Here is a 23,192-nt window from a genome sequence, read left to right on the forward strand (position 1 = left end):
TTGGGTCCCCACCTGGTGAGCACCCAGGTGCTTCTGGCTGGTGACTCAGTGTCTGTCTCTCGACTGACCTCAGCCTGAGCCTGGGGGCTGGGGGAGATGATAGTTTCCTGTGATACTAGCAGGTGACTCAGGGGCCCAGGACTGGGGCCTCAGAACGCCTTTGTTGGCCCGGGTTCAGGAATCCAGAGAAACTGGTCCGGAGGGAGGCCTTGGGGACTGAAACCCCTCCCTCTGCCTCCGCCCCTCCTCCACGAGCTTTAACTGCCGCACCTGTGGCCTCCTGTGCTGGTTGCAGGTGCGGGCAGGAAGGACTTGCAGTCTTGGTTGCTGGTGTACCCGACTCAGCACCTCTGACTGGCTTCGTGTCCCTGAGGCTCACCAGAAAAAGCTTTCTCAGCCCTCGGACTTCTATACCTTCCAGAGAGAGACTTTTGTGATCTCCAACCTTGACCCCTGCAGAGGCTGAGCGATGGCGTCCATGGGACTACAGGTGCTTGGAATCGCTTTGGCGGTCCTGGGCTGGCTGGGCGCGATTCTGAGTTGTGCGCTCCCCATGTGGCGGGTGACCGCCTTCATCGGCAGCAACATCGTCACGGCGCAGACCAGCTGGGAGGGCCTGTGGATGAACTGCGTGGTGCAGAGCACCGGGCAGATGCAGTGCAAAGTGTACGACTCGCTGCTGGCCCTGCCGCAGGACCTGCAAGCTGCCCGAGCCCTCATAGTCGTCTGCATCATCGTGGCTGCCGTGGGGATGCTTCTCTCAGTGGTTGGAGGCAAGTGCACCAACTGCATGGAAGACGAGACCACCAAGGCCAAAACCATGATAGGAGCCGGCGTCGTATTCATCGTGGCTGCCTTGCTCGCTATGGTGCCTATATCCTGGACCGCACACAACGTCATCCGCGACTTCTACAACCCCTTGGTGGTTTCCGGGCAGAAAAGGGAGATGGGGGCCTCGCTTTACATCGGCTGGGCGGCTTCTGGGCTGCTGCTCCTGGGAGGAGGCCTGCTCTGCTGCAACTGCCCACCTCGTAGCAACGACAAGCCCTACTCCGCCAAGTACTCCGCCGCCCGCTCTGCTCCCGCCAGCAACTACGTGTAAGGTGGGCCACTCTGCTATGCCCCCGTTACCTTCATCATTTTTCTCAGATTGAGTTCACAACAACCTGTGATAACCCTCACTTCCCTCGGGACCTGCCCTGCCGTGGGCCACACTAACTGCAGGGGACAGCAAGCCCGGATTGTGCTAAGTTTCTGCTTGGGGAACCATCTGCCCCCCCTTGGACACATATCAAGGCTCCTTACTCCAGCAAGGATGAATGTAAAAATACTTCCTTGCTGCCTATATCCAAATTGCTCATGGATCCAGAGTTAAAAGCAGAAACTGCTGGGTACCGCTGTGGAGGGGGTCGCTGGGTCCTGCTGGCCGGGATAGCTCAGTTGTGACTCTGGGTCCTCCAGTGGATGTCCTGCTCATGCTGGCACCTCCGCTGACCCTTTTCTATGCTCACGCTCTCTGTCCACATCTGTTACACCGGCGCCACCTTTTGCCATTATGCCCCATGCTTCTGAGTACACCTGGTCCTACCTGGAGCCTTGGTATGATGGGTGACAGTGACTGAGGGGGCCATTGAGAGCCGGATGGGTTCTGCCGTGGAACGCCAGCGACTGACCGTGACCGGGGCTTTTACCCACCCACCTACCCTCGTAATGGAGTTCTGTGGAGTGGATAGACGGGTTTGAGGGAAGGGTGGAGGTGGATTAAACTGGTCTGGGGAGTGCCGTGCTGGGGACCTAGAAGCAGCCCGGGCTGTCCCCACCCCTTTCTGGTACTGTCTTACTAAATACCCTGCTCCCCTAGGCGTCTTGAACTGGCCCCTCTGAATTCCTACCCTGGTCAATTTCAAGGACGCTGGCCAGTCTGGGGCAGATAATGGGCGGGGCAGTGGCGTGGCAGCGGGGAGTCTCCCGGGACTCCCCTGCCTTCTCCGTGGTTTCTTGTTTTGTAATTTAAGGTCTATTCACAGCTGTAATTATTATTTTCTACAATAAATGGTACCTGCGTACAGGAAAGGTCTGGGCTCTTCTCTATCTGTGGATGGGACAGGGCTGGAGGGATGGGGGGTTGGTCCACGGGAGACTTTGTTGTGAAAAGCTGAAGTGATTTTGAGGGCTGAAGATGAAATTTAGTGGCTAGAGAGTGTGCCTGGCACCAGAAACCCCGGGTTCCATACTCAGTCCCAAATAAACCAAGTGCAAAAGCTAGAGGACCAGAACTTGAAGGTCAACCCCCACTACATGGTAGGCTAGCCTGGTCTACTCGAGACCCTGTCTTAAAGAGTGATATCAGAGAATGGTAAAAATCAGAACTAGCTCTAATCTGGGGGAGCAACATATTTGAGCCTTTTTCTTTCTTTTGAGGCTTTTTCTTTTTTTTGAGACAGGGTCACAGTTATAAAGTTCAGACTTATCATCAAACTCAAGGCAATCCTCCTGCCTCAATCTCTTGTGCATGACCATGATGGTAAGCCCTTCATTTGTTAGATGGGAAGTCTGTATCTAGGGTCCAGTATATGTCCAGGTCTGTTGGGAGAAAGAGCTGGTGAGCGGGACAACAGATAGGAGCAACTAAGTCTGAGACTGAGCCCCCCCTTTCGCATTTGCCTCCCTTTCTCTGAGCAGCCAGGTTGGTCTGCTTATCTTCCCTAGATCTCTCAGCAGGTGCCACTGACCTGCCTTTGTTATTGAAGCCTGGAATGATGTCCTTTCCCTCACTCCTGAACCTTTCTGGTCTGGCAAGTCCGCCCTGCAGCCTCCTCCCTACAGGGTCCTCCCACAGCCCTGGAATGTCCAAGGTACTTACGCCCACAACCACAACTGCCACGGGGTATCCCGAGCCAGGCTTGGACTTTGCCATTCCAGTCCCTTTGGGTTTTTATTTTTAGACCAGATCAGGCTGGCTTCCAGCTGCTTTGCTGAGGATGACCTTGAACTGGTCTTCCTGCCTCCACCTCCCCAGTGCTGGTATTAGGCACCAGCGAGCCCCCCCCCTTTTTTCCTTTTTTTTGAGGTGCTGAGGATGGAAGATTTGTCTTTGAGGGCCCTGGCTACCAGGCCTGGATCCCTACTTTGATTTTTCTTTTCTTTTTTTTTGGTTTTTTTTTTTTCGAGACAGGGTTTCTCTGTGACTTTGGAGCCTGTCCTGGAACTAGCTCTTGTAGACCAGGCTGGTCTCGAACTCACAGAGATCCACCTGCCTCTGCCTCCCAAGTGCTGGGATTAAAGGCGTGCGCCACCACCGCCCGGCCCCACTTTAATTTTTGAGACAAGGTCTCATGTATTGTTGGCTAAACTCAAACTTGTTCCATAGCAAAGGATGGATTTGAATTCCTCATCCTCCTACGTCCACCGCCCACCTCTTTGGTGCTGGATTTATTCAGTGCTGGGAAGGAACCCAGTGTTTCCTGAACACTTGAAAGCTTGCAAGCTTTCTCGTTCTGAGCCCCAGCCCACAGTTCTTTGTGGAAGGGAAACCAAGTCCTCCCCTGTTCACGTGAAAGTGTGGCTCGGATCCACATCTGAGGTCAACAGACAACTTTGTGGAGTCGGCCCTCTCTTCTGTTTTTTTTTTTTTTTTAAAGTTTTTTTTAATTTATTTATTATGTATATAGTGTTCTAGGCATCAGATCTCATTACAGATGGCTATGAGCCACCATGTGGTTGCTGGGAATTGAACTCAGGACCTCCGGAACAGCAGTCAGTTCTCTTAACCTCTGAGCCATCTCTCCAGCACCCCCTCTCTTCTGTTTTAATGTGGGTTTGGGAGCAGAACCCACAGCCCCAGGCTTGCACCGCAGGTGACTTTACTGGCTGAGCCATCTCACTGGCCCGCTTGCCCCTTCTTGACTCCATGGGTATAACCAAGTCTTGTGAGGAAATTATCAAAGCGTTTTCTAGTCAGGTGTGGTGGCTTGTGATAGGTACTAGCACTCAGGAGGTAGGGGTGGGAGGATCATGAGTTCAAGACCATCCTTCATTGCATAACCAGTTTGAGACCAGTCTGGGTTACCTGAGACTCAGTGACAGGCTCCAGGGTTCTATTTTCCTTCCAAAGTTAATTTTATTGCTCTCTCTAGTACTTGGGACCAAATTCAAGGCCTCCTGTGTCAGGCAAAGGCTCTACTGTTGAGCCGTCCGCACCTCCTCCTAGTTAAACATTTAAAAATTAGGTGGCTGGGGCTGGAGAGATGGCTCAGAGGTTAAGAGCACTGACTGCTCTTCCAGAAGTCCTGAGTTCAATTCCCAGCAACCACATGGTGCCTCACAGCCATCTATAATGAGATCTGGTGCCCTCTTCTGGCCTGCAGGCATACATAGAGGGAATGTTGTATACATAATAAATAAATAAATCTTTAAAAAAAAAAATTAGGTGGCCGAGTGTGGTATTGAACATCTGTAATCCCAGCACCCGAGGCAGAGGCAGGTGGATCTCTGTGAGTCTGAAGTCTACCTCGTCTGTATAGGGAGCTCTGGACCTGTCAAGGCTACATAGTGAGACCCTGTTTCAAAACAAAAACAAAATCTCAACCAGCAAAACAAACAACAGCTCTCCCTTCCCCAAGGTGCAGGGCTAGCCTAGCATACCAGAGGTTCTGGGTTCAAGCCCTAGCGCTGTCTAACATGGAAGTTGTGTGGGCACACAGGAGCGGCTGCTGCAGAATCAGGGCTTTAGACTCCTGCTAGGCCTCAACCAGTTGAAGGCCCTCCAGACCTACACTCATCACAAAAGAGCGGCCACATCCTGTTCCTTTCTTGGGTCCATGAGATGACTCCACAGGTAACGGAGATCGCTGCCAACTCTGGTGACCTAAATTTCGGTGTGGCGCACATGTGGTTCTACAAGTTCTCTTCTGACCTCCATAAGCACGCGTGCCGTGGCACACGAACACATTCATGTACACATATACAGTAAATAAATACATATTTAAAAAGATAAAAAAGTTAGTTTTTTTTTTTCTATTGCTTACCTCACCCCCTGTGCTAGAGGTAGAGCCCAGGGGTTTCTAGGCAGCCGTACCACTGCTGAAACAAACGTTAGCCCCTCATAGGGGATTCCAGCAAGTGCTCTATAGCTCTAGATTTTAAAAGTTTATTTTTATTTTATATGCATTGGTGTTTTGTCAGATCCCCTGGAAGTGGAGTTATAGACAGCTGTGAGCTGCTGTGTGGTGTTCAGAACTGAACCAAGTCCTCTGGAAGGGCAGTCGGTGTTCTTAACCTCAAGGTCATTTCTCCAGCCCCTCTAGACATTTTTTTTTTTAAACTTTTTGAAATAGAGTGTCACCAAATGGTCCAGGTTGGCTTAGATTTTACTGTAGAGCCCAGGCAAGACCTAAACTTTGTATCCCTCTGTCGCAGCTTCTCAGGTGGCTGGGACCTGTACAAGCAGGCCAACCTAGGCAGGCATAGCTCTTTGTTCCAAGCTGGTCTAGCTTCCCCTGTGAGTCCGGAAAGCCAGTCTGCCCCCCTCCCCCATTAGCTTAGCCACAAATAATGTAGCGGGGAGTGGTAGGACAATTGTTTCCTTTACTCTGTTCCATCCCTGTTTGGATGTAGTCTTGTCTAGCTCAAACTGGTTGAAGCCACCAGGTTGTTTGCTTGGGGCTGTACAAACCTCCAAAGAAAGTTCTTTTGACGTCACGGGGCCCAGACTACAGTTTCAGATCAGGCAAAGCCATGCTTTTCTGAATAAGTCACCTTCTCACACAATTCACATCACCCCGTTTCTTTTTCTTTAAATTCTGCGCATGTGTTTGGTGGCAGTCAGAGGACGACTTGCTGGCGCTGGTTCTCTCCTTCGGTCATGTGAGTTCTGGAGATTGAACTCAAGTTACCCCCTGAGCCTGTTTCTTTGTCTCATAAATACCTTGAAATTCCCTTTATGGAGGAAGATTTGCGACAGTCTCTGTGTGTGCACATGTGCGTACCTGTGTGTGTGTGTCTGTGTGTGTGCCTCTGTGTGTGTCTATGTGTGTGTATGTGCACACATATAGATATGTATCCTTGCTCACTCTCCTCTCTCTCTCTCTCTCTGTCTCTGTCTCTGTCTCTCTCTCTCATCTTGAGGTAGGGTCTCTCACTGAACCTAGAGTTCACCGATTGACTAGACTGACTGGCCGGTGAGCTTCAGGGATTCTCCTGTCTCTCTCTGCAACGCCAGCTGGGGTTCTGAGTATGTGCCACCATGACCACCTTGAACAACTGAATGCTGGGGACCTGAACTCAGGACTTCACATCTGCAAGCAAGTACGTCACGGGCTCCGCCATCTTCTCCACCTGTTTTTTTTACTTTTTTTTTTGATTTTTTGAGACAGGGTTTCTCCGTAGCTTTTTTGGTTCCCGTCCTGGAACTAGCTCTTGTAGACCAGACTGGCCTCAAACTCACAGAGATCTGCCTGCCTCTGCCTCCTGAGTGCTGGGATTAAGGGCGTGCGCCACCACTGCCTGGCTTTTTTTACTTTTTTTTTTTTTTTGCATTTTTATTTACTTTTTACTCTGTAGACCAGGCTGGTCTCAAATTCAACAGAGATCCGCCTGCCTCTGTCTCCCGAGTGCTGGGATTAAAGGCGTATGCAACCACTGCCCAGCAGTTATTTTTATTATTTTTTAATTATGTCTCTCTGTATGTGAGTACAGATGCCTTGGAGGCCAGAGGTATTAGATCCCATGGGGCTGGAGTCACAGGCAGTTGTGACCCACTCCATGTGGGAGTAGGAACTCTTGTCCTCTGGGGGGTCAGGAAGCATTCTTCATCGCAGAACCATTTCTCCAGTCCCCCAAATTATTATTATAATCATTGTGTGTATGTATGCATGTGTGCATGTGAGTGCCGGTCCAACAGCATGTGTGTGGAGGTCACAGGACAGCATTGTGGGATCAGTTCTCTCTTTCTGGCTTCATGTGAGTCCTGGGGATCTAGGTCGAACCACCAGCCCTGCGGGGCAAGGGTCTTTACTTAGTGACCCATCTCACTGGCCCTGCCATTTGTTTTTTAAAAAGTTACTTACAGTTATTGACTTATTTGTTTGTGTACATATGTGAGAGTATGTTCTCCATAACACATGTATGAAGGTCAGAGGTCAAACTTGTGGAACTGGTTTTCCCTCTTACAGCATGGGTCTTGTGGATTGAACTCAAGTTCCAAGGCTTCAAAGTAAGGACTTGTCAGCCTGTGTTCTATTTCTTTGAGACAGGCTCTCAAGAAGCCTAGACTAGTTTTGAACTCCCTATGTAATGGAGACTGTCCTTGAACTCCTGATGCTCTTGTCTCTACCATACCTAACTTGAGTTGAGGTTTTAAAATAAACATTTTGGCGCTGGAGAGATGGTTCAGTGGTTATTAGCATTGGTTGCTCTTGCAGAGGACCAAGTTTCAATTCCAGCATCCACATGATGGCTCACAACCACCTGTAACTCCAGTTCCAGGGGATCCGATGCCTGGTGCCTGCCAAGGTCAGGAGGAGGGCATCAGATCCCTTGGAACTGGAGTTACAGACAGTTGTGGACTACAGTGTGGGTTCTGGGAATCAAACCAGGTCCTCTGCTGGAGCAAGCGCTTGTTTTTGTTGTTGGTATTTTTGAGATAAGGTTTCTTTCTCTGGGTACCCTTGGCTGTCCTGGAACTCACTCTGTAGATGAAGCTGGCCCCCATTTCAGAGATCCTCCTGCCTCTACCTCCTGAGTTCTGGGATCAATGTGCCACCACACCTGGCACACTGAGTGAGCGAATTGCTGAGCAAATTTTCTGGTCCCCTTATCTTTTTGAGACAAGGTCTCTGTGTAGCCCAGGTTGGCCTTTAATTCATGATCCTCTTAGCCACCCAGTGCTGTGAACACCACACACGTGATGACTGGTTAAACTGACACCTTAGTATTTTTTTCTATTTATGCGTGTGTGTGTGTGTAGAGTACATGTGTGAGTGCCATAGTGAATGTGTAGAGGGCAGAGGACAACTTGTAGGGGTCATTTCCCCTCATTCACCATGTGGGTCCTGGGGATCCAACTCAGGTTACTGGGCTTGGTGGCAAACGTGCTTTTTCCCGCTGGGCCACCTTGCTGGTTCTAATTCAATATCTTTTGCAAAATCATTGCTTCAGGGACTGTCATATTGCTAGGGGGCGGGATGGGACGCGGTTGTGTGACAGTAGGTAGCGGTCTCTTCGTTCCTTTTATTCTTCTTTTCTACGTCTGGTATGTGTGGAGCTCTGACACCCGAGTGTGCGGGGGCATCTACACATGTGCAGTCACGTGGAGGTTAGAGCAAGGTCTTAGGTGTCTTCCTCTCTGGCGTCTCTGCCGCTGGCCTTATTACTTTGAGGCAGGACCTCTCCTTGAGCTGAAAGCTGACCATTTTGGGTCCACCCATTTTCTAACCCCAGCGGTGGTGTTACACGCAGGTAACTCGGGTTACATAAAGGCAAGTCATGATTTTTATGTGGATGCCAAAGATGTCAGTTCAGTTTCTCAGGTTTCGCAGAGCAAGCTTTCTTACCCACGGAGCTTGCTCTAAGTTCCATGTCCCTGAATTCTGGGTCCAAAGAAACCAGAGGGATCTTTTCAGTCCCTTTGGGGCAAACCTTATGGAACATCCCTAATGGGCAGGCTTGGGAAAATGCGTGGGTCTCCTTTTTCCTCAGGGATCATTGGTCACCGGTCCGTGAAGATGGAGGGTGGGAAGCAGGGAACAGAGTTCAGATGGCTGTCAGAGATAGCCTTCCGGGAGATGACGTCAGTGGGACAACTCAATTTTATTCCAGCGTATTTAGGAAATATATAGAAATATATAAGATTGGGAAACCTGCCTGGAGACAAACCCTAATTTGCATTAAGTGGCAGGCTCCTATCACAAAGCTGGATTAGTGGAAGCAGGGCCCTATCAGAATGGCTAGAGAATTAACCTAATTATCATGTGGGCATCAGGGGAAGAGCGTCAGTTGTGGGCAACTATATCAAGGCTTGTCCTTGAGGTAAGGCAAGCGCCCTGTAGAGAAGGTTAGAAGGGCACTAGGAGCCCCCACTGGCAGGGAGTCCTTCACGTGACCAAGCTTGGAGAAAGCTGCCAGGCCATTGGCAGACTGCAGCCTTTGATCAGCAGGATCTCCCAACAAGATGGACCCATTTTTACAGACAAAAGAGCAAGAAGACAGGCTAGGCTAAGGCCCCACACAGGAGGATCAGTGGTCAACAGGAGCCACAACGCTGGGCCTCCCTCCCTTACCCTGGGTTCTCCCCTGCTTTCGGTAAAGGTAGATGATACCGGAGATGAAGCCATCATTGGCACAGGTGCCCAGCCCCGTCTCCTGTTCGGAGGTGGCCAGTTCCCAGTGCTCCACAGGTTGGGCCACCAGGCGTTCCCACGCTCCAGCCTGCTCCAGGGAGTCTAAGACTGCTTCCAGCGCCTCCTTGTAGGGAAGGTTGGATGGGTTGCTCCTGGTAGTCAGACATATGAGTCCACCTGGGGCGAGATGGGGGAGGGGATGTGAGAGGGAGGGCGACAGGGGCGTCCCTGATCAAGACTTCAGTTCCTGGCCAGCTTCCCACTTCCAGGGTTTGGTGCTTAAAGTTGCCTCCCCAGGAATCCTCTCCCTTTTCCTCAACCTGATGGTCTTCCACGGCCTTCATTTAAAAAAAATTTTTTTTTCAGGGCGGTAGATAAAAACATGGGCCTCAAACATGTCCAAAAAGATACTACAGATGAGCTATGCTTCCAGCCGCTCACTGGGGGGTTCTAGCTAGGTCTACACCCCCAGCCTCTCACTGGGGGTTCTGGGCAGGTCCACATCCCCAGCCGCTCACTGGGGGGTTCTAGCCAAGTCTACACCCCCAGCCTCTCACTGGGGTTTCTGGGCAGGTCCACATCCCCAGCCCCTCACTGGGGGTTCTGGGCAGGTCCACACCCCCAGCCGCTCACTGGGGGGTTCTAGCCAAGTCTACACCCCCAGCCTCTCACTGGGGTTTCTGGGCAGGTCCACACCCCCAGCCCCTCACTGGGGGTTCTGGGCAGGTCCACACCCCCAGCCCCTCACTGGGGGGTTCTGGGCAGGTGTATTACCACTGAGGTCTTCCATTAAGCAGAGTCCGCTGTCACGGCAGTTCCTAGGTGAGTACATGAGTTTTGGTCCTTGGGAAGATCCTTCATTTCTTTGTGCCTAAGTGGTGCTGTTTCTTTATTTTAGGTATGGCAAGGGGAGGGGAACTGTGGTGATATTTTGTTTGTGCTTTGCCAAACTTGCCTGACCTGATGATCAGAGTGTGGAGTTAGCCACTAGTTAGCCGTAGAGGCCAGGCAGTGGTGGCACACCCTATAATCCCAGCACTCGGGAGGCAGAGGCACACTGATCTCTGTGAGTTCCAGGCCACCCTGGGCTACACGAGTCTGAAAGAGGATCAGAGTCAGGGGGCGGTGGCTCACACCTTTCATCCCAGAACTTGGAAGTCACAGCCCTTTAATTCTAGCACTAGGGAGGTGGAGACAGGAAGGCATCTGGCTGGGTGGAGAGAGGAATATAAGGCAGGAGGAGACAGGAGCTCAAAGCGTTCAGTCTGAGGATTCATGGAGGATCCCCCTTAGTTCTGAGGACTCAGTAGAGGTAAGAACTAGTGGCTGGCCTTCTCTAGGGCTGTTGCACAGGCAGCGGCTGTGTGAAGCCGGACTCAGGCAACATGTACTACAAGTTTAGCGGTTTCATGAGAAGCTGGCTGGAGTTTGGGCTTTGAAAGCTGACGCTGAATCATTGCTCAGAGTAGCGTGAGAAAGCTTGGTGGAACGTGAAGCTGGAAAACCTTGATTAGAATAATGGCCTTTGGCGACCCCTGTGAAAGGGACATTTGGTCCCCAAAGAGGTTGCAACCTGCAGGTTGAGAAAGCGCTGCCACAGAGGAACGCTGCTTTCTGGCTTATTCCTACCTCACGGGCCAGCAAACTGCATCAGCCGTGGACAGTGTAATAAAAAACAGCTCAGCTTCACTGGGAGAATGCACAGCTCCTAAGAATTGATGGGATGAGACCCTGGGACAAGAGGGGTTGGAGCCAGTGCTTCCGTGGAAGCACTGCCTATCATGTTTGCCACCCCGACTAAACTGACCTCCACAGTGCCAGCATACGACTGTGCTGGGAAGAACAAAGTTCCCGAGCTGCAGAGTTCTTCCAGAAGGCTGACGGTGTGCCCACCCGCCTGAGACGAGGCCTTCCCGACCAAATGCTTTACCGGACGGCCAGGGCGCTGACTATAGGGACCATCTACCACCTGATCGCCTGCTACGTGGCTTCTCAGCCCAAAAATAAAGGAATTAGCCTGCGGAGAGGGGGGACTGGTTTACTTTGTGGCACAAACCCTTTGACTTTTTAGTTTTCTGTTTAGTAACATTTTTGCAAACAAAGGAAAAGATAAGAGCACAAGCAAGCGTTCTGGTTGTTTATGAAATGCAGACGGCCTCTCAGCTCAGATGCCAGAGCTCATTTGACAGTTAAAACTATTGTTTGAGGGGGTGACGCTGAGCCGTATTTGCGCTCCTGATTTCCCTGGACGTTCTGGATGGAAGTGGCTCACTGCCGCATTAATGGCAGGCAGCCTGTGCTCAGGGCGGCTGGGATTCGAGGCTGTGTCGAAGCAGGAATTCCTGAAGCCCTTCTGGGTTTAGGTGTGACCAAGAGAGGAAGACAGCAGCTGGAGAGATCCCACGTGTGAAATGAGGGCTTCAAGTTAGCCTTCTGGGGGCTTTTTCCACCTTGCAGTGAAATGTTCATAGAAATTATTTGCAATCTGCCTGCTTGTTGGGCAGCTTGTTTCAAAGGGTTATTGCTGCACCCAGCCCCTAAGTGAAATGCTTTGTCTCCATCACGGAAAAGAACACTGGTCAGTGTTGCCCTTTAGACGGCAGGACCAGGACCAGAAAATCTCCTTCAGTAATGCTACGGCTTTAAAGCCATGATTTATTTGACTGTGGAATAAATACATGAATTAAAAAAAAAAAAACAAAAAACTAGTGACTGGCTGCTCTGCTTCTCCGATCTTTCAACATTCACCCCTCTATCTGACTCGGGGTTTTTGGTATTAAAACAAATTACAATTCACACTGCAGGAAATGACAATTTTGTGTCACGGGACAGGGTGCAAGTGTGTGCCTGTGTGCACAGGTGAGTGCACACCCCTGGCTGAGCCAAGCATGGCAGCTGAGGCCTATTGCTGCAGTGTTTAGCTCAGGCTGGAAGAAAAAGAAAGCTTAAACAAGAACCGGAGAGTGTATTTAAATATTTATGGGTGTTTTGCCTACATGTGTGTCTGTGCACCACGTGTGTGTAGTGCCCATGGAGGCCAGAAAAGGGCACTGGACCTCCCGGAACTGGAGTTGCAGAAGGTTTGAGCCACCATGTGGGTGCTGGGAATCGAACCCGGGTCCTCTTACCACTGAGCCATCTCTCTAGTCCTAAGAAAGCTCAGAATTTGAATCTGGGCTACACACACAGTGATTCCTAGGCTGCCCTGGGCTATAGCACGAACTTGTACCGTTATGAAAGCTTCCCCCAAACTGGAATTTCCCCAGGAGTCTCAGGCAGGAAGAAGGAAAAGGCAGGAGCCTGGTGCCAGCAAACAGAGGAACTTCTCTCCCTGAAGAGAGTTCACACTATTCTGACACTTGTCTTTGAGACACTGGGGCCCAGACAATGATGGGCCAATGATAGGCAGGATCAAAATCTTGATCAAGACTGCTCGCCTATGTAAACTCCTGCCTCCTCCTTAAACCTCAATTCCGTGTCAGGACTAGGAAGAGGGGCTTGGTGTGTGTGTCAATAGCCTTCTTTGGTCCTCTTCCAAAAGAGGCCACACTAAATAAATCTCCTTTTACTATTCTTCACTATTACTTGGTTGGTTATCTATCAATCTACCTATCTATCGATCATTCTATTATCTATCTATCTATCTATCTATCTATCTATCTATCTATCTATCTATCTATCATCTATTTACCTATCAATCATCTGTCTGTCTATCTATCTATCTATCTATCTATCTATCTATCTATCTATCTATCTATCATCTATTTATTTATGAGGCAGGGTTTCTCTGTGTAGCCCTGACTGGAACTCTGTAGACCAGGCCTTGAACTCAGATACCTGCTTGCCTCAGTCTCCTGAGTGCTGGGATTAAAGGTGTGTAGCGTGGCAGTGGTGGACACACCTTAATCCCAGCATTCAGGAGACTGAGGCATGCAGATCTGAGTTCAAGGCCAAGGTTCAAATTGGTCCATTGGAGATGGGCGGCTGGGCCCAATTTTTGGAGTCTTTGGGACCCAAGCTCTCACTCTCATTTTCTTTGGGGGGAAAAAAGCTGGGTGTGATGACCACAAACTTTACTTTTATTTGATGTGCATGAGTATTTGCCTGCATGTATGTATGTATATGTACCATATGCATGCCTGGTACAGGTGGGCAACCAGGAAGGGTGTGGTATTAGATTCCTTGAAACTGGTACACACAATTACAAGCTGTCATGAGGGTGCTGGGAATTGAACCTGGGTCCTCTGCAAGAGCAGCCGGTGATCATAACCCTGAGTCATCTCTCCATCCTGGCACAGAACTTTGATTCCAGCACTCAGGAGACAGAGGCAGAGCTAGGTAGATCTCTATGGGTTTGAGGCCAACCAGGGCTGCATAGTGAGACCTTATCTAAAGAATAATAATAATAAAAAGCCTGGTTGACTCCAGAAGGGGTGGCTGGAGGGATGGGGGACTTTGTCCAAGCAGTTGCAGTGTTTCCAGTATGGCTGGTTTTTGGCAGACTGGTTGAGAAAGAGCTATGGTACTGCTGCGGTGGAGATGGGGAGGCTCAGGCTGGAACAGGAGAGTCTGTTTTGTTTAGGTTCATGCCACGGGCATTTCCGGTGCTTCTGAGCCCAACCCATGCTGCTACAGATGACCCAGCTGATGGCCTACCTTTCTTTTGTTGGCCTCTCTGAAACAGAATCCTGCCCAGACATGCCTAGGTTTAGCTCCAGGAGCGGGGCTTGTGAGAGGGAGTATTTTTATCTCACGGCTTCCTCATTCCTCCTCAGGCCAGGCCAGGCAGGTAGACCCTCTTCTGAATCTTTCTAATCTCTTCCCTCCTGACTTCTTCTAGGCAACTCCTTACCCCATCTTCTGTGGATGCGTGCCCCCAACCCTTGAAAAAGCAACTTCATACTGAGTGCTGAGTCCTTACTGCCTTCTCTGGAATCTCCCAGTGAGGGGCTGGGGTGTGGCTCAGTGGCAGAGCCCCTGCCTAGAATCCCCCAGTGAGGGGCTGGGGTGTGGCTCAGTGGTAGAACACCTGCCTAGAATCCCCCAGTGAGGGGCTGGAGTGTGGTTCAGCAGTAGAGCTTCTTTCTAGAATGGCTCAGTGAAGGACTGTGGGGTGCGAAGCTCACTTGACGCTGGAGTTCCATCTCCAGCACCATAAGAAAAAGAAAAGGCCTGGGTTGCTCCACCCGTTTGTGGGCTTGATTCATACTGCCTGTCCCCATTGTCATCTTGCATGAACAGACCTGGACCTATGCCAGGAAAGGGAGACAATGGAAAGGATTCGAGTAAGGATGGTCCCAAATCAGTAAGGGGACCGGAAGATGGAGCTGAACTGAGCTCTACTGTGTGCCAGGGCCCCAGGGACATGACTGTACCCAATTGTCACTGCAGTCTGTTAGGGAAGGGATCTCAGTGACGATGCCATTTGTTTAAGAAAGGGAACAAAGGCCAGAAGGGTGGAGCTCTTCCTAGTTGTCCAGGGCTAGCAGGTGAGCTGGCCACCTGTCTGCCCTTATTGCGGGTCTGCCTCTGTTGGTGGCAGCCAGGGTGGAGCACAAGCTGGCTGATGGTGAGCTGGGAAGCTGTGCAGGGTGTGTGTGTGTGTGTGTGTGTGTGGGTAACCCTACACAATGTCCTACCCTTCCTCACTGTGTGAGTCCAGGGTCTGTGCGTTGTGGAGAGGGGAAAGGGGTGTGCCTCTGGGGAGGGGTTGGCTGGACTGTGACTCACCTGGCTTGGTGACTCTTAAGAGCTCAGGAACGGCACCGCAGGGCACCTGTCCCTCGCTGAGGGCACCCACTATGATCACTGCATCAAAGGTCCCTGCGTTTGGAGCGAGGCGAAGACATGTGATGATAACTATTCATCTAACGATTCATCATCAACTTGACAGGATCTGGGATTCAGATCCCTGGGCTGGTCTGTGAGGGAGTTCCTAGATTGAGTTAATTTAGCAGGAGAGATCTGCCCTAGGGGAGGACGGCACCATCCCCTTCCTGGGGTCCTGGACCGAAGATCAAGAACTCGAGTTGAGCACCAGCGTTCACCTCTCTGCTTCCTGGCTTCAGCCGTCTCATGCTCCTGATGCCATGGCTTCCCGACCAGGATGTGGGGACCAAAAGAAAACCCTTCTTCCCTTAATTTGCTTTAAAAATTATTTCATTTTTAATTAACTAATCAATTAAAATTTGATTTGACGTGTATGGGTATTTTGTTTGAGTGTATGCTTGTGCATTGCTTGCATAGCACCCACAGAGGTCAGACAAGGGTAACAGACACCTTCCCTAGAACTGGAGTTACTGAAGGTTGTGAGCCGCTATGTGGCTGCTGGGAATCGAACCTGGGGCCTCTGCGAAGTCATCAGTGTTCTTAACTGTTTAGCTGTCTCAAGCTCACTTTTGTTGTTGTTGTTGGTGGTGGTTTTTTATTTATTTTTTTTTGGTTTTTTGAGACAGGGTTTCTCTGTAGCTTTGGAGCCTGACCTGGAGTGAGCTCTTGTAGACCAGGCTGGCCTCAAATCACTTTGTTTTTATTTTTAATTGTGCATATATGTGTACGGATATGTGTACATGCCTGTAATGTCCTTTGATCCAGAAGAGGGCAGTGGGCCCCTTGAAGTTGGAGTTTTGAGCCATTGTGAGTTTGTCTGGTGTGGATGCTGGGAACAGAACTTGAGTTCTCCACGAAAGCAGTGTGAGAATTTAACTGCCGAGCCATCTCCCAGCCTAGTTACCTGTTTTTTAAAAATTATTTTATTTTTGGTTGTGAGCCTAGCCTTTGACAGCTGCTGAGCCCAATTTTTATTATTTTAAATTCTGTGTATGCACACGTGTCTCTGTATGGGTTTGTGCACACAAGCGCAGGTGCTCACGGAGGCCGGAGGCATCATATCTCCTGTGACTGGAGTTACAGGGAGTTATGAATCACCAGATGTGGGTGCTGAAATCCAAACTCAGGTCCTCTGCAAGAGCGATATGTGCTTTTCCTGTGGAGCCCTCTCTCCAACCCGAGTCTTACGCCACTGCATGGATATAACGCAGTTTGGTCCAGTCCACTCTGATCTCTCTCATCCCCCTCTAGAGTCTGATACCTGCCCCCATTGGTTCTTCAAGACAGGGTTGCTCTGTGTAGCCTGGCTATCCTGAAACTCACCATGTAGACCAGGCTGGCCCCGACCTCACAAAGGTCTGCCTGCCTCTACCTCCTTAGCGCTGGGATGAAAGGCGTGCGCCACCGCCATCATCCTTGCTACCTTCATGTTTTGTTTTGTTTGTGACCCAGAGTTTAACGGGGGCGGGGGAGTGTGTGGCCTGCATGAGCATGGTGTGTGTGTGGGGGGGCGGTACTGAAGTATGGGCAACTTACCAGTGGCTACACCACTGAAGAAGTGACTGCCCCTCCCCCAGCAGCTGCATCGCCCTAGGGATGGGTGGCACCTTATGATGGCATTGCATTTGTCTGGTATTTTGTCAGTGCAATAAGAACAGTAATTAGGGCTGGAGAGATGGCTCAGAGGTTAAGAGCACTGCCTGTTCTTCCTGAGGTCCTAGTTCAATTCCCAGCTACCACATGGTGGCTCACAACCATCTATAGTGAGATCTGGTGCCCTCTTCTGGGGTGTAGGCAAAACATGCAGGCAGAACACCATATACATAATAAATAAATCTTTTTTTTCTTTTTTTCTTTTTTTCTTTTTTTGGTTTTTCAAGACAGGGTTTCTCTGTGGTTTTGGAGCAATAAATAAATCTTTAAAAAAAAAGAAAAGTAATTAATCAAGATGTCACGGTATAGTAGGACTTCAGGAACTTGTGGGTGGGAGGGGGAGGGGAGGACATAGCGAGAGGGCTCACACAGGGCTCCAGAGTGAAGATGGGGGCTGGACAGTAGGGAATGCTCTTGGCAATGGGGGTGAGGGTGGAGGGGAACAGGAAGTACCTTCAGAGCTGGGCAGCGGCTCCTGGCCCAGGGTGCAGAGGCTGAGGTGGTGGTACAGGCCACGTGCCTGGGCCTGCTTCAGCATTTCTGGGCTTCCATCCACCCCTTGTACCTGGAGGAAGCCCCGAGCCTGCAGCTGGGAGAGAAGGTGGCATTGATCATGGCTCACCCCTGCCACTGCTCAGCTGAGTCCTTGTATGTGGTGACCAGAGCATGGGTTCTTGGTTAAAGAGTGGCAGAGAGCTAGATGTATGTGGTGGCTCAGGCCCGTCATCTTGGCTACTCTGGAGGCTGAGGCTTGAATCCTAAATTCAAGGCCAGCCTGACAACCAGAGAGAACTTCTCTCGAAATAAAAAGCAAACTAAAGGGCCACGGGTGTGGTTCATTGGTACAGGGCTCATTAACAATGCCCCAGTTAGGGGCTGGGGTGTGGCTCAGTGGTAGAGCCTCTGCCTAGAATCCCCCAGTGAGGGGCTGGGGTATGGCTCAATGGTAGAGCACCTGCCTAGAATCCCCCTATAAGGGGCTGGGGTGTGGCTCAGTGGTAGAATACCTACCTAGAATCCCCCAGTGAAGGCTGGGGCATGGTTTAGTGACAAGTACCTGGTTAGAATCCCCCAGTGAGAGACTGGGTTTATGTGTGGTAGATAACCTACCTACAATTCACTAGCCAAGGGTGCTGGGTGCTGAAAGGAAGTCAGGGCATCACGGTACCAGCAGGTCTTACCTCCACGGCCACCAGGCCAGTGCCACAGGCCACATCCAGGATCAGAGCATCTTGGGGCAGGCCCGGAAGGGCTCGACTGAGACAATCCACAGCAAGGCAGGGGGCTCGGTACTTCAATGCAGCCACATCCTGGGGACACAACACTTAGTCTAGCACCCTCTGGTGCCCTAGAGTTTGGAGGACGCACTTTGTCGGGTGCTTATGCACCCGCTGGTTTGAGTTGATGTGTGTTGGAATTTGGGTCCTTTCTGGGACCTTAGTAATAGAAGATCCAGGCTTGAGGTGTCTTTTACTGTCAAGGGCCCCCACGCCTGTGGGACTGAAGCTGGCAGCAACTGGCTACTTGGCTGGGGCAGCGCTAAGCCCGGCTGTCTATATTGAGTGACGTCTCAATAGCGCCCCCTGCAGGCAGTCTCCCTGTCTGGTTGGCAGTGTTAAGGTGGGACTTTCTTAACTCAAATAGGGGACATCCAGTCCATAGTTAGAGGTGGTGCTTAGAGGCCGGTAGGGGCCAGCTCCCAGCTTCCCTGGGATGTGCGGGTACTATTCTCGCTTTGCACATAAAAACACAATCTGGGCCCCCCAAATTAAGGACCTACGTGCATTCACCTTATCGTACTCTGGAGCCCAGTCGTCATAGAAGCGGAGCTTGCAGGCCAGGTCGGTGATGCCGTGGGAGGCCCCGACACGGGCCAGTACTTGGGGCAGCCTCCCAGCTTCCTCCCGAGTCATCCTCCTGTGGGGACAGGACAGAACTGTGACGAGGTCCACCACAGTCTCCCGTCCTCCCTCACCCGGTGGAGGAGGTTACCAGAGCTCCAACTCCTTCCCACGTCACATACAAGTCCCTGAGTGGGAAATGGCGGGAGCTGACTTGTACACCATGGAACTGTTCCTGGGGCAAGGGTGGGCAAAGGGGGTACTCCTGCGCAGGGAATGAGAACTGCACCTCAGCCTGTCACCCCTGGGCGTGGATCGGGGGTCTTCCCACCGCAAGGGTCTCCAAGGAGCAGAAAGCTCACCACTCACTGCGAGGACTCCCTCTTTGTAGGGCAGACGGGCCGAGGAACTGGAGGAAGGGCCCCACGGAGAGTCTGGCCCCGCCTCCAGCACGCGACGATTGGGTTTCCGTGAGAGAAAACAGCCAATCAAAGCAAAATAATGACAATCCGCCCCCTATCACAAGCCAGTGAGTGGAAAACTCTGGACCTTCTTCCTTCGGAAATTCAGTCGGATTTTTTTACATTATTATTATTATTTTGGTTTTACGCGCAGGGTTTCTCAGTGTAACACAACTCTGGCTGTCCTGGAACTCACTCTGTAGACCAGGCTGGCTTCGAACTCACAGAGATCCACCTACCTCGGCCTCCCGAAGTCCTGGGATTAAGACGTGCATCACCACGGCTAGGCTTGGTTTTGTTTTTTTCACAAATAAATAAACAAATTTTTTAGAGACAAGGTCTCACAATACAGCCCTGAATGACTTGGAATTTTATGTAGACCAGGACTTGGAGCTCACAGAGAACCTCCTACCTCTGCCTCTTAGCCCTGTGCTGCCGCTCTGGGCTTACAGTATTAAAACAAAAATTATTCATTTGGGGATTGCGCGTGGTGGTCAGAGAACAACTTTCTGGAGTCTCATCTCCCCTTCCGCCGCGTGGGTTCCAGGGATGGGTCTCAGATTGTGAGGCTCGGCTGCAAGGACCTTCACCTGCCAAGCCATCTCTCTGGTCCCAGTTTTTAATTTTTTTTATGGTTTCATATAGCTCAAGTTGGTTTTAAACTTTCTATGTGGCCGAGGATGGCCCTGAACGTCTCATCTTCCTGCCCCTACTTCCCAAGTGCTGAGATTACAGGTGTGTACCACTACACCTAATTTATGTGGTTTTAGGCATTGAACTCAGGGCTTAGTGTATGCTAGACAAGCGCTCCATTAATTGAGCTATATCCCCAGTCTTTGCAAGTATTTTAATTGATTCATTTAATTTTTTTAGAGTATTTTATAATCTGTACTGTTCATCAGAGGTGATACAGCCTCACATGGGTGTTGAGAATACCAAACTGTTTAGTGCATGAAAAAAACTAAATTTCTACTTCTTCTTCTTCTTCTTCTTCTTCTTCTTCTTCTTCTTCTTCTTCTTCTTCTTCTTCTTCTTCTTCTTCTTCTTCTTCTTCTTCTTCTTCTTCTCCTTCTCCTTCTCCTTCTCCTTCTCCTTCTCCTTCTCCTTCTCCTTCTCCTTCTCCTTCTTCTTCTTCTTTTTGAGACAGGGTTTCTATGCGGAGTTCTGGCTGTCCTGGAACCCTCTGTAGAACAGGCTGGCCTTGAACTCACAGAGATCCACCTGCCTCTGCCTCCCAAGTGCTGGGATTAAAAGCGTGCGCCACCGCCTCCAACAGTCTTCATAATTTAACTATCTATCTTGGGTAGTGGCTATCTTACTGGACAGGGCAATTTCTACCAGAAACCAAGGCTGGGGCTGTAGCTTAGTTGGTATTTACCCCACAGGCACACAGTTCTGGGTTCAATCCCCAGCATCACAGAAAACTGGGTGTGGTGATGCTCTTGAGAGGCAGAGGCAGCAGGGTCAGGAGCTCAAGGTTATTCCCTGCCTCTGGGTTTCTGCTCAAACTCAGGTGGCTTTAGATGAGGCCCTTCTATGCCAGAAAACAAGGAGTGAGCAGGCGTGGTTAGAGGAGGACACGGATAATTCTAGGATGTTAAATTTGAGGGTTCTGTGATAATTGCATCCAAGAGGATCATAAGGTGGCAGGATGGGTGTTTTGTTTTTGTAATATTTATTTATTTATTATGTATACAATATCTGTCTGTATGTCTGCAGGCCAGAAGAAGGCACCAGATCTCATTACAGATGGTTGTGAGCCACCATGTGGTTGCTGGGAATTGAACTCAGGACCTTTGGAAGAGCAGGCAATGCTCTTAACCGCTGAGCCATCTCTCCAGCCCCTGTTTTGCTCTGCTTTTGAGACAAAGTCTTACTCTGTAGCCCAAGCTGGCCTGGGACTCCAAATCTTCCTTGCCTCAGGCACCCAAATGCTGGAATTGCAGGTGTCAGACATCATGACTGGTTCTATAGGACTCTTTGAACATAGACACACTGAGAAGAGAAGCTGGGGACACACTGAGGGTCCATGGTGACCATGACAAGGTATCAGCTGGCTGTACTGAGAAGGAAGAGGAAGTGGAAAGGGGCTCAGGTACCGGGTGAGGACCTCCAGCATGTCATGGGCCATTAGAAAAGGGGGCTTTGTGGGACTGGGGTGAAGCTCAGTTGCTAGAGTGCTTGCCTAGCACACATGAAGCCACAGGTTCTGTTCCCAGCACTACACCAATAAAATGTGGCTAGGACTCCTAACTGTGTGTGTGGGGCCAGGCCTTCCACACCCACCTGCAGCATTCTAGCATGAGGTATAGACTTAGGTTGTGGGAATGACTGAGGTCTGGGGAGTGGTCTAACGAGGATGGTCACACACGCCCGCCCGTATACCATAGCCAGGCTAGCCATTATCTTTTGATGGTGTTGGCAATGGAACCTGAGGGTTCATCCATGCTAGGCAAGTACTCTTCTCTGAGTGACATCCCTGCCTTATACAGGATGTTTTTGGTGCTTTTGGTAACAGATGTGGCATTACCATGGGGGAAAGCCCTAGATTTCGGTGTTTTCATGGAACCTCCCCAAATAAGCCACACCCAGCTTGAACACTCTACAAGGCTGATTGACAGGTTAGAAATCCGATGTTTCAGGAGAGGTGGAATGCTGCAGGTCCAGAATCTTCGCCCCCTAAATAGCCATTTATTGCCCACCTCTGTGTGCGACCTAACAGCCTTGTGACTGTCACGTGAAACCTCTAGGAATGTGTAGACAGACCCCTATCTCCTACCAACCCAAAGCAAGAATGTCCCAAGACTCCTGGAGCAGAGTTTTTCCTTGTTTTGCTTTCAAGTTACCTACCTGGTGTACCCACAAATGTATTTCTAAAAAAAAATCAAATTACACCAGGCAGTGGTGGCGCATGCTTTAATCCCAGCACTCAGGAGGCAGAGACAGGTGGATCTCTGTGAGTTCAAGGCCAGCCTGGTCTACAGAGTGAGTTCTAGGATAGCCAGGGCTACATAGAGAGACCCTGTCTTGGAAAAAAAATAATGAAAGAGCCAGGCTGTGGTCGTGCACACCTTTAATTCCAGCTCTCGGGAGGAAGAGGCAGGGGAATCTCTGAGTTCGAGGCCAGCCTGGTCTACAAAGCAAGTTCCAGGACAGCCAGGAACGTTACACACAGAAATCCTCCCTTGACCTGCCCCCCCCAAAAAAGAAAGAAGAAAAGAAAAAGAAATTAGACTGTCAGTCATGGCAGAAGAGCCTTTACCCGCTGACTGTCTTGACAGCTCTCACCAATATATTTGGAAGGTGTTTTGATTTATGACTTTCTTGGGTCTGTTACAACAAAAACTTCATAAGAGTCTGGGTTCCTGGGGCATGCTCAATCATATTTGGCTTCAGAAAAAAAGTATCCTGATTCCTTTTGAGGTGGTCTGTCTTTCAGGTTGACTTCAGCACCCAAATCCATGTGCCCCCAACCCCATGCAAAAGGTGAGTTCATGAATGCCATTGGTCCAGCTAGTGATAAGCAATGCCTGCCAGTCGGAGGCCTAAATAAGGAGGGAGGCTTAAGTGTGTGGTGTGAGATGCTGGGGCTGGGGTGTGGCTCCCTTGGGAGAGCACTTGCCTCTCAGGCTTGAAGCCCTGCGAGCCATCTCTTAAGTGACGTGTGGTGTGGTGCACACTTGTAATCCCAGACTCACAGTGGGGGCAGGAGGATCAGAGGATCAAGGTTATCTTTGACTACACAGAGAGTTTTGAGTTAGCCTGGGCCACGTGAGACCCTGTCTTGAAAAGGTGGAGGGCAGGATACTCAGTGGGTAAATGTGCTTGCCCTGAGGCTTGATGACCTGGGTTGAAGTCCCAAAACCCACACGGCACAAGGAAAGAACTAACTCCTGAAAGTTGTCCTCGACCTCCACAAACATTTGCCTTGGCATGTGCACACACATGTACACATACGCATGTGTACACACACATACCATAAATACATAAAATATTTTTTAAAAAAATATTTAATTTTATGTGCATTGGTGTTTTGGCTACATTCATGTCTATGCGAGGGTGTTGGATCC

At 50.3% G+C, this 23,192-nt stretch overlaps 2 protein-coding genes and 1 pseudogene across 2 annotated transcripts; 2 read left to right on the forward strand and 1 right to left on the reverse strand.

Moving 5' to 3' along the window:
* Positions 1–288: 288 nt before the first annotated feature.
* Cldn4 (claudin 4) lies at positions 289–1,937 on the forward strand. Its single transcript, XM_057765265.1, has one exon. The coding sequence runs from the start codon at positions 470–472 to the stop codon at positions 1,100–1,102; it is 633 nt and encodes a 210-aa protein (XP_057621248.1). The 5' UTR covers positions 289–469; the 3' UTR covers positions 1,103–1,937.
* A 7,177-nt stretch (positions 1,938–9,114) lies between these two features.
* Mettl27 (methyltransferase like 27) lies at positions 9,115–19,075 on the reverse strand. The gene is made up of 6 exons (XM_057765322.1): positions 19,024–19,075; positions 18,611–18,737; positions 18,002–18,130; positions 17,274–17,409; positions 15,069–15,161; positions 9,115–9,515 (listed from the first exon to the last, which is right to left on the reverse strand). Exons 2-6 carry the CDS (start codon positions 18,731–18,733, stop codon positions 9,235–9,237), a joined length of 762 nt encoding a protein of 253 aa, XP_057621305.1. The 5' UTR covers positions 18,734–18,737; positions 19,024–19,075; the 3' UTR covers positions 9,115–9,234.
* On the forward strand, positions 10,724–11,409 carry LOC130870832 (cytochrome c oxidase subunit 7A-related protein, mitochondrial-like; annotated as a pseudogene).
* Positions 19,076–23,192: the final 4,117 nt, after the last annotated feature.

This window comes from Chionomys nivalis, chromosome 3, assembly GCF_950005125.1.
Source record: "Chionomys nivalis chromosome 3, mChiNiv1.1, whole genome shotgun sequence".
Taxonomy (NCBI): domain Eukaryota; kingdom Metazoa; phylum Chordata; class Mammalia; order Rodentia; family Cricetidae; genus Chionomys; species Chionomys nivalis.